The sequence below is a fragment of the Pavona decussata genome, unplaced genomic scaffold (assembly GCF_977016875.1).
Source record: "Pavona decussata unplaced genomic scaffold, jaPavDecu1.1 SCAFFOLD_254, whole genome shotgun sequence".
Lineage (NCBI taxonomy): Eukaryota > Metazoa > Cnidaria > Anthozoa > Scleractinia > Agariciidae > Pavona > Pavona decussata.
Genome location: NW_028145657.1, coordinates 2,940,001 through 2,951,104, shown reverse-complemented (window position 1 = coordinate 2,951,104; position 11,104 = coordinate 2,940,001). Strand labels below are relative to the sequence as shown.

At 42.6% G+C, this 11,104-nt stretch overlaps 1 protein-coding gene across 4 annotated transcripts in view; it reads right to left on the bottom strand.

The window, feature by feature from the left end:
• Positions 1–1,158: 1,158 nt before the first annotated feature.
• Positions 1,159–11,104, bottom strand: part of LOC146456595 (acyl-coenzyme A synthetase ACSM4, mitochondrial-like) — a 29,428-nt gene continuing 19,482 nt past the window's right edge. For 2 of the 4 annotated variants that reach the window (XM_085093075.1, XM_085093077.1), the window contains exons 13-15: positions 5,898–5,994; positions 4,403–4,522; positions 1,159–3,424 (exon numbers count right to left, since the gene is read on the bottom strand). In XM_085093075.1, the coding sequence (XP_084949201.1) occupies positions 3,326–3,424; positions 4,403–4,522; positions 5,898–5,994 (316 nt within the window). In that variant the 3' untranslated portion in view covers positions 1,159–3,325. Of the gene's footprint in view, positions 3,425–4,402; positions 4,523–4,926; positions 5,068–5,897; positions 5,995–11,104 lie in introns of those variants that run through there. The other 2 variants (XR_014858813.1, XM_085093076.1) reach the window with 2 other exon arrangements.

The following is an 11,104-nucleotide window of genomic DNA, read 5'->3' as shown; positions in this document are numbered from 1 at the left end:
AAGCTAATCCTGGATTAATGAGAACTTTGATTCGAGTTTAATTACTAAACAATAAAGTAACAATAAAATTGTTTAAATTTGGTTTTGAAGGGTCTAATTTAATCAAGACCTTTCCAAATTACAGAAACTTGTTTCTTCCTAGAAACGTAACATGGATAGAGCATTCTTGAGTTTGCTTTTTCTTTCTGCCTACGTGAATCCATCTTGGGTTATCGTACATACGGTCAAATGAGAATTAAATTGAGGCCTTTATCCATACCAGCTTGTCAGTGTCATTCTTTTCAAACACATTTTCATAATTTCACTTCAGATTAGCAGCTAAGAACCTGGTGTATCGCTGCAGAATTCGGTATCGTTCACTTTGATCAAGGATTTCATCCATAGATGCAGACGAACCGAATCATTGGTGAAGGGTGCAAAAAATCAATTCCCCAATTCTGGCAAGAGAATGACCACCAAAGTTTCAGCAGCGGTATTAACTCACAGACACCCCCTACATATTTGAATTCACACAAAGAAGGCGTTATTTCCATTCATTGTTGTCCTGAAACGCCCCGATTATAAAGAAGGCTGTTATTCTAGCAATATTCAACAAGCAGTTAATGACTTTGCCCGTTTAGTCCCGCCACCCAAACGATCTAATACAGGACTCCATAGGACTAGATTCTAGGACTTCCGCTATTCATGTATGAAAGTCTTGAAATGTCATTAAATTTAGTGAGAATAACATGGCGGCTGCTAGAGGCGATAAGTTTATTGGAATACTGGCGAATGTTCTGCGTCTTCTTATTTTGGAATCAATTTCTCTTCGTGAGCAGCTTGGGAACGCATTAGAATTGTTGTGGAAAGAAGGAGGGATGTGTCAGGTGTCTCTGCCTTCAGCAAATCCTTGATATTCCAGCTTTTGCCCTTTGTTTTGACTCATGTAGTGGAGGTCAGTGACCCCATCGTTTTGGTCGCATCGCCGTTGAATGCACTGATGCGGGATCAGATATCAAACTTGACAGCATGAGACTACCATCTGCAATGATTCTTTGAAGCGAATCGTTAGACTTCTCTGTATCCCAAAAGTTTATTGGAAAAAAAATAGGAAGGTTTTGGACAGTGTTGACATTAGGGAAAAGATCAAAGCAGCTGTAGTTGATGAGGCACATCTCATTGCAGAATGGTAACAAGTTTTATTCTACTTCTTTTCACAATAAACAGATAGATACTCTAGAACTATATACTTTGTGATCAGCCTTAATCACACTATACAAACCTGTCCTGGTTAATCTGTCATTATGTTAAAGTTGTACAATGTTATGCAAATTATTAATGGGAAAATGACTACAGTACGTTCGCATTTTTAGAATGGAACTGGCATTTCGAGGGCTCAATTTATAATACAGATGGACCATCTGATGAATCATTCAATAATTTGTTTCTATGCTTATTACATCTATTTTAACATCACTGGACGGTGATCCTTGCAATCTGATTGGCTCTCAAAAGTGCGTCCCTTTAGCCCATGAAAATAAAATGAAATAATAATAACCACTTAAAAACGGGTTTCTTGAAGCAGATCAATAAATATTAACATAACTTTTGACAAAAAGAAATGTGATTTCAAAATGGGTGTAATAAATGACTAAATATTGAACTTTGTACTCCACTCAGTTCTATTAACAATAATTGTTAATAATTTTAATACATGAATACCATTAGAAGGACAAACTACTAACACTCCATCTCTAGTATTTATGCCTGCAAATTAAATACCATACAGATTCATTGGGTTGGATTATCCATCTCTGCTATAAATTCACCCATTTTGACTTCAGCACACATTAACTCATTCACTTATTATATGACACATCGACATTTGTGTGTTTAATCATGTTTGATGCCTGTAGCCTTCAAGAGACTTATTTTGAGTTCATTGGGTTCAATGAGTGTTCCAGATGTTAAGTATATTGAAAAGTTGTTCTAAAAAAGACCAAATGTTGAATGCAATTTCTATTATGACATAAAATACAATTTGAAGGAATTTTCGTATTTTCAGTGACACTCTTTTTATGTCTCAAAGATATTTCTAGCAGGTATTTGATTTGAAGGGATGACAGTGCACACATAAATTATTTGTATTGCCCTCTTCCACTTTCAAGTTGGTAATTTCCCTAATTCCACCACCACCACCCCCCCTCCCCCAAAAAAAACAATTAGAAAATGGATGTTGCAAAACAACTGCATGTTAAACATAGTTAATAATTAATAATATTCATAGGGAAATAATTATTTTTAGACCTGCTCCTAGGCATGCTAAGTGTCATGTTTCCAAATGTACCTATAGATGCACTGACAGTAACAGCAACAGAGAAAACAAGAGATATAATTTCAAATTCCTTAGAGATGGTGGATCCTGTCATCATATCATTGAAGTGAACTCAAACAGAAAGAACATATTTTACACTGCTGCTAGATACCAACATACATGAAATAGAGGCCTTCTTGCTGCCTTACATCGTAAAGCTAAAGCAGCTGAGAGAGATGTCCCTTACTGCACTTTATTGTCTTTATTCCAAGTTGGAAATTTGTGGGGAATGCTCCAGCCATTTGTGATCGTCACCTGGGCGAGAAGCAGTTTGCACCGATAGGTTCGGGAAATTTAGCCATTCTGGCGTAGAACTGCGAGCTCTTTCACTTTTGTCTCAGCCAACGAAAGCTCCTGCGAAGATAGACTCTTTTTCATTAAAGACTGCAATTCGTAAATGTTTTTTATCTTGTGAAAACAAGGTTTAACGTTGACAGTGTTTTTTTTAGGAAAATTATCATCGAGCGAAACTTCCCTTCCCGATAAAAACTCTAAAGACTTTTCCAACTCCACACCGTGTTTCCTTCACGAAACTATTGACAGAGTGGTTTCTAATTAAAACCCGTTTGATTATAACACCTACAGAAGTTTAAAAGATTTGCCAATGGCTTTTTCGGCGAATCTTTAGCGATTTTTTAGTGTCCGCCATAGTGCTGCATTTCATTTTGACGCTACTTTTATTTTTCGCGCCAGGCCGCCAGTCGCCCATCGCACGCTCTACCGCTAACATTTTCACTTCCGTTTTAGATTTCTTTTGTTAGGATCTAGCCAATCAAATCCTGTGTCCCCAGAGCCTCCTTTCCCTCGTACGAAGGCCCCGCTGGCTAAGAGGGACAGGAGAATGATAAATAATAAAGCCCAAATGTAGTGCCTCTTCACAGTTTCAAGATTAGGGGAGTTACCCAGTAATTGACAGCTAATAGTCGTTCTTTTTATTAAACGCTTTCGTGCATTCCCAGTTCCTTCTATAATTCACTGTGTATTCATCTGTGTACTCCATTCCCTGTCTCTTAGTTGACGCCTATTCATCTTGCCAGTCAAAGTCTTTGGAAGATCGTTGACGAATGCTATCTGTAAAACAACAGAGACGTTCCTAAGGTCGCATTCTTTTGAAACAATTATGGCTTTTCTTATTCAAGTTCAGGAATAACAAAATACACAGAATTCAGTTCCCAAAAGAACAAAATTCCACCAATTCCGATTAACCTGAAAACCTTCCCTAAAGAACACAATTGCGATTAAACTGAAAACCTTCCCTAAAGAACACAATTCCTCTTATTCTAAGTAAACTGCATTCCGTTAATTCGGCTATCAGGAGGAGAATGAATGAAATATTATTCTGTTATTTGCGAAACTGAATAAAATAGGTCTCAAAAGAACATGAAATTTCCATTTCGTGTTATTGCTATTCCGATCCAGAATAGGCCTTATCACGGTTTTTGACGCCATTTTGACGGGTAGGCAAACAGGCTTGAAATAAGAGTGTTTGTATGGGAATCCGATGTCAAATAATTTTCATAAAACATCGCTTCTGAAAAATTCATGAATTAGAAACTTTTTCTACTAGGAAAAGGATTTTAAGAACAAAATTGGAGGGATGTAGCTGGGACAGAAAGCGTCCAGTCGTGTTTTGAACTTTCCATACATTTCCCTGTATTTTTTCCCGCGAACTATTTTTAGTAGCAGCTCACGGCTGGTTCGCTATACAGACAAATGTATGGAAAGTTCAAAACACAACTGGACACTTTCTCCACAGCTACATCCCTCCAATTTTGTTCTTAAAATCCTTTTTCTAGTGCCAAAAGTTTCCAATTCATGAATTTTTCAGAAGCGATGTTTTATGAAAATTATTTGACATCGGATTTCCATACAAACACTGTTATTTCAAGCCTGTTTGCCTATCCGTCAAAATGGCGTCGAAAACCGTGATAAGGCTTATACTCCCAAAGCCGAGAATACTACAGCGCAAATTAAAAACGTTCTTCCAATATATTTGATCATGATTGCACTCTTGAATGTAACAACCAAATACCGTAACAAATACATTACCTTTTCTGGGCACATCCAGCCGGCAGCGTTGAATGTCACGTGATCCTTTAGTTCTTTTATCAGTTCATCCTGGTTTTTGCTCTTGAAACCAGTTGACAATACAACAAACGCTTTTATTGTCTAGAGAAAAAACACAACTTGAAAGTCTTTGTCATCAACACTTAACCCTTACTGTTAAATATACATGCACTGAACTAAACATTGAAAGCTTAAGTAAGTAACAGTGTGAGCTCTTTAGAAAAGAACTGGAGAAACTCATTTACTTAATTGCTGAGACCATTCACAGACATAATGATATGCTCGCTATTTAGAATAAAGACAATACGAAAATATATATGCGAAGCCTAAAGAATCTTCTTTAGTTTAACTTTCTTTAACCAAAGACTAGTACAAACGCGTTCGCCTTGTCATACAAGAAAAAAGTTTTCTTTTAAACATAAAAACATTACGAGGGGAAGGGGAGGCAAATGGTAGCATTGGTCAAGTATTTACAGCCAAACACAATTACAGCTTTACTGGCAGACCTTATCTAGTTCCCAAGGCCTCTCTCTGTCTTTCATCTCGGTCAATCCGTTTTTGGTCGCGTGGTCCGAGCGGAAAAGACGTTCGTCTCGGATACGTAAACGTACAGGAACTAGGCAATGACAGACCAATTACATCATGACCTGAGAGTTGATAAATCTGGTCAATAACCAAAGACTAAACTGGCGATACAGTTGACCCTGATGATGGCTTATGCTCACGTTGTCCAAATGCCAGTTAATAGGGAGTTTAAGAAACGAGGACGGCAACGGTAACGACAACGCCACAAAACAATGGGCTTAATGAGCAAAAACAATCGCTCTGCACGTGCGTTTTACATTTTGGTACATTTCTTTACCGTCCTCTGCAAAACAACAACGTGAAATGACAAATTTTTAGGTTTTCTCGAGAACGGGAGCGTATGACGCAAAATCGTCTTTATTTCTCCTTGCTTTGACGTCGTTCATACTAATTTAGTTCCTGGAGAATTCGCCAGCACTTTCCAAGTTAAACAAATTTAAATGATTGCGAAAGAGTTACAAAAACGAGAAGTTATATTTTTAAATGACGTTCTCGTTACCGTTGCCGTCCTCGTTTCTTAAACTCCCCATTAGCGAGTTTACGCAACAGGACGGCTGATGTGATGGGAAGGCAAATTGTGCTTGTGTGACCAACGTGACGGCCAAGTATACATGACTCTAGATTGTAACATTCCTACTGCTCGTGGTTTTCAGGTTGTCACAGATGAGAGAACGCCAGTTGTAGTCGAAAATCGCTTAAAAATGTGATGGTACCAAGATGTCATGTTGGTCACACAATGATATTTCACCATCCCCTTCCCGGCCCCAGCCATCCTGTTGCGTAAGCTCACTAATGTCTCCTCAAACAGCCCTTCTCAGTACGTCACTCATCCAGACGATCTCACTTTACCAACTTTACCAAGTCAAAAGATTACCTAATACGTAAAGCATACCTGTGACATAAGATGAGGACTACTGACCACAGCGCATTCTAAGACCGCAGGATGCTCATTTAGACAGTTCTCCACGTCATAAGGGTTAATTAGGAGTCTAGTAATTAATAAATGATTTAAAGATTATTTAAAAATAGCCTGGATACGAACATATCGAGGGCAAAGCCGGAACAGCAGTTGCAAAGGTTGCAAAATTAGTGTAAGGCAATAAATGTGATAGTAGGGTAAATACACGTGAGCCTGTTTGGATCAGACTCGTACCCAGTCTCTATTTACGTGTTTTGTGGGGTGAGAGGGTTGGAGACGAGGATGGATTGGGGCGAAGAGGCGAAGGAAAAATTTTTCTACTTTTCCTTCGCCTCTTTCCATGACACCCCACGCGCCTCAATCCATCCTCGTATCCAATCTTCTGTCGGACCCGAAATGGGGTTCCTGTGGTGCGTGTGTGACGTAAGCCGAACTGGTCAGGACCGGTTTTGGCACTAGAACACGAGGAGAAAGAGAGCGAGCGATCTTGTGAGTACGAGCGAGTTTATCAAACGAGAAACGAATAAATTTTGTTGAAATCATCGCAACAAAAGGTGGCGACCCTGCCAGGACACCTGTGATTCGAGAAAGTAACAGCGAGCGGCGAGAAGTGAGTGACGAGAGGAATTTTACGCGTAAACACAGCGAAGAAACACCGAAGTCAACAACATGAGTGCCGAAGGCGAAATCAAAACAATGCAGGAGAAGATTCAAGGTAAACTGAAAATGCTTGAATTTACAGCGGGAGATACAGCGAAAGTAATCGAGACCGGAGACCTGAAGACAATTGAGAGACATGGAAGCGCATTGGAGCACGTTATTGACAAAACACATCAGCTCAAATTGGAAGTTCAGGAGTTGCGTATTGAAAGTGGGAATGACCCTGCAGAGGTCAGACTTTGGACCGAAACTTTAGATAGCCAAATCAGTAAATTTGAGGGAATTCTTAAAGAAGTGGAATATGTAGCTGCCGGTATTAGATCAATCGAAGAGGAAAAACGCGAGGAAGAGAAACGGAAACGGAATTTGGAGGAAAAGATCCAGCTTGAAAAGGCTAAACACGAAGCGCGAGCGAGTCTTGAGAAAACGGCGAAGGCATCCACGGAGGAATCTGGGAATTTGAGCAGTGTCGGAGCGAAATTGCCAAAACTGGAGATAACTAAATTTCAAGGGACTTTCCTGGATTGGATGAGGTTTTGGAATCAATTCGAAACTGAAATCGACAAGGCTAAACTAACTCAAGTTGCTAAGTTTTCTTACCTGAAGGAGTTACTAGTATCCAGTGTCCGCGCGTCTATTGACGGACTCCCTTTCACGACGGAGGGTTACGAAAGGGCCAAAGCTATATTGAAAACCAAGTATGGTAAACCCAGTGAGGTAGCAAATGCACATATGCAATGCATAATTGGATTATCCACAGTTCATGGTGGACACCCAGCAAAAATCCATGATTTCTACGAGAAGCTAACAAGTCACATACAAGTGCTAGAGACCATGGGCAAGGTTAACGAAATAGGAGGGTTTGTGCGTGCGACGCTTGATAAATTACCTGGAATCAGAGCGGATCTGGTACGTCTAGACGATAACTGGCAAGAGTGGGGATTTTCAGAGCTAATCGAATCCCTGAGGAAGTGGTGTGACCGTAACCCTATTGTCAGCGAAAACCTTAAACCTGAACCGCCAAAGCCTGACCTGCGAAGTCGTTATCCTCCGAACCGTGACCCGCGAAATCGCTTCCAAGCAAGGAAAAATCCTGCTTACCAGACCAAAGATGAGAGTGCGAAGGTGGGGCGTAACTGCATCTATTGTAATGGCGAGGATCACAGCTCCACCCAGTGCAAGAAAGTCCCTGGCTTGCACCAGCGCAGGCAGATCTTGAGTGACAAGAAACTATGCTTCAACTGTACAGGAACAAGACATCAAGCACGGGAGTGCCACAGCAAGTACACTTGTCAACATTGCGGTGGCAGACATCACACGTCTATTTGTGACAGGCTGCCTAGCAACAGTCAAATGATGTTGGCAACTGGTGAGGGTTCTGTTATTTATCCGGTGGTAGTGGTGTTCGTCGATGGGATCAAATGCAGAGCATTACTAGACACAGGTGCGGGTAGCTCTTATGCGTCAGCGGCTCTGATTGAACGGCTTAACAAGCGACCAACTCATATCGAACATAGACAGATTGACATGATGCTTTGCTCAACAGTTCAAAAGGTACAAGGGTATTCAGTAACGGTTAAAAGTGTTGATGGGAAGTTTGAGATGATGACGAAGATCAATAAGGTGGACAAGGGTGTTCTACTCACAGTCCCAAATCCGAATTATGGAGAACTGATCAGCAAGTATCGTCACCTGCAGGGAGTGGTCATGGATGACGATGACAAGAAGAGTGAGTTACCCATTCATGTAATACTCGGCGCCAGCGAGTACTCAAGGATCAAAACTGAGACGAAACCTAGAATTGGTCAGCCGTCTGAGCCCATTGCTGAGTTCACTATGCTGGGGTGGACGATGATGTCCACAGGGAGAGAAGCCGCGCTATCCAACGTTTATTTGACGAAAACATCGGCAGCGGACTACGAACAACTCTGCTCTTTAGATGTTTTAGGACTCGCAGATAGACCAGAAGCAGAGCAGCAAAACGTGTTTGCGGAATTCTCTGAGCAACTGAACCGAAGTGACGAAGGTTGGTACGAATCGGGTTTGCTATGGAAGCCGGGTCACGATCACCTGCAATCGAACGAACGCGGAAGTATCAGGAGACTACAAGGTCTAGTGAGGAAGTTGCAGAGAGAGCCTGGTCTGATAGACAAGTACGATGAGATCATCCAAGAGCAACTCACTGAAGGGATAGTTGAGAGAGTTGTAGACGAGCCAAACGAGAGAGTATTTTACATCCCTCACAAACCTGTGAAAAAGGAAACTGCCGTGACCACAAAACTCAGAATTGTATTTGACGCGTCAGCTAAGCCGAGTGAAGATAGTCCGTCGTTAAACGAGTGCCTAGAAACGGGGCCTCCCTTGCAGAATCTGTTGTGGAACGTTCTTGTGCGAAATCGCCTAAAGCCGGTAGCCTTAGCAGCTGACATCAAACAAGCCTTCTTACAAGTACGCATAAGACCTGAAGACCGGGATGCACTACGTTTCCACTGGCTCAAGAACAAGGACCCTTCAGTTATTGAAGTCTTGAGATTCACGCGAGCGCTCTTCGGGTTGGTCCAGTCGCCATTCTTGTTGGCGGGAACACTAAAGTTGCACTTGCAAAGCCTAAGAGAGAAATACCCAGTGGAGGTAGACGAGATCTTGAGGAGTCTATACGTTGATGACGTCATCACGGGGGGCAACACCAAAGAAGAGGTTCAGGACCTGAAGAAGACGATCATATCAGTGTTTGGGGATGCTAAGTTTACCATGCACAAGTGGAACTCCAACGAGCCTCAGCTAGAGAGTGAGGATGTTGTTCCGGTGCACGAGCCTCAGCTAGAGAGTGAGAATGTTGTTCCGGTGCACGAGCCTCAGCTAGACGGTGAGAATGGGGTGCCTGTTGATGAACAGCAGAGTTACGCAAAGCAACAGTTGGGAGTTAAGGAAGGTGAATCCAAGATATTAGGTTTGCCGTGGAACAAGAGAGAGGACACAATTGCAGTGACTTTCCCTGAGGAACCTGTTGATAACACTAAGAGAGGAATGCTACGATTCTTAGCTGCAGTGTACGACCCGCTTGGTGTAGCGTCGCCCACAACATTAGTGGGAAAGCTTCTATACCGCGAAGTATGCGACAGTCGACTACCGTGGGATGAGAAACTGTCCGACAGAATTGGACAACAGTGGCTGAAGTTTGTGAGGAGCCTCCCCAACAAGGTTGAAGTACTGCGGAGCATACCAAGGTTCAAGGAGCCGATCGAAGGAGTCCAGTTGCATGTATTCAGTGACACAAGTGGAGTTGGTACATCAGCGGCCGTCTATGCAGTGATTACGCAAGCCTCCGGGGTGAGCAAGGGCTTAATAGCAGCAAAGTCAAGATTAGCAAAGAAGAATCTTACAATTCCAAGATTGGAACTTGTGTCCGCTCATATGGCCGCTAACCTGGTGGAGAACGTGAGAGTCGCACTTGAAGGATATCCAATCAAGTCAGTCCATGGGTGGAGTGACAGTACTGTCGCACTCCACTGGATCAAGGGGGGAGGTACTTACAAACAGTTTGTGGCCAACAGAGTCCGCAAGATCAACGACAAAGATTACATTGTATGGAGACATGTCGACTCCAAACACAACCCAGCCGACATAGGAAGCAGAGGCTGCAAGGCAGATCAGCTGTGTAATGTGTGGTTGCCGGGACCACAATGGTTGTCCAAGCCAGAGGAGTGGCCGGGAGACGTAGTGACAGAGCCTAACAAAGAAACGGAAGCAGAAGCTAAGCTTACTAAGGAGGTGTTTGCAGTGGCAGTGGAGGCGAGGGACGACTTCGATGAAGTGCTGGAAAGGCATACCTTCTGGCGAACGATCAGAATCAGTGCATGGGTCATGAGATTCCTTCAAAATTGCCGGAACAAGAAGTGGAACCGAGTAAGCGGACCCTTGACAACAGCTGAGACGGAGATACAGGTCAAGTGGTGGATAAGGCGGGAGCAGCAGAGACACAGTGTAACAGACAAGTTTCTGGAAGACCAAGAAAGGCTCAACCTTCAGAAGAATGACCAAGGAATCTATGTGTGCAGAGGAAGAATTCAAGGACATTATCCGGTGTATTTGCCACCCAGGGTAGTCCTATCAGAAAAAATGGTGCAAGACGCCCACATCTTGACGCTACACGGGGGAGTCGGCCTAACGATGGCGCATGTGAGACAAGAGTATTGGATTCCCCGTCTCCGGCAACTGGCGAAGAACGTGGTTAACCACTGCTATGGGTGTAAGAAGTTCCATGTGACAAAGCTCCAAAATCCACCGCCTGGAAACTTACCAGTGGATCGTACAGAGGGGACATTTCCGTTCCAAGTTGTAGGAGTGGACTACGCCGGGCCCATAATTTACAAGATTTCGAAGAAGAAAGAAGGCAAGGCATACATTTTACTGTTCGCATGCAGTTTAACGAGAGCGGTCCATTTAGAGTTACTAACTGACCAGACCACTGCTGGTTTCATCAGGTGTTTGAAACATTTCATTGCGAGACGGGGGAGGCC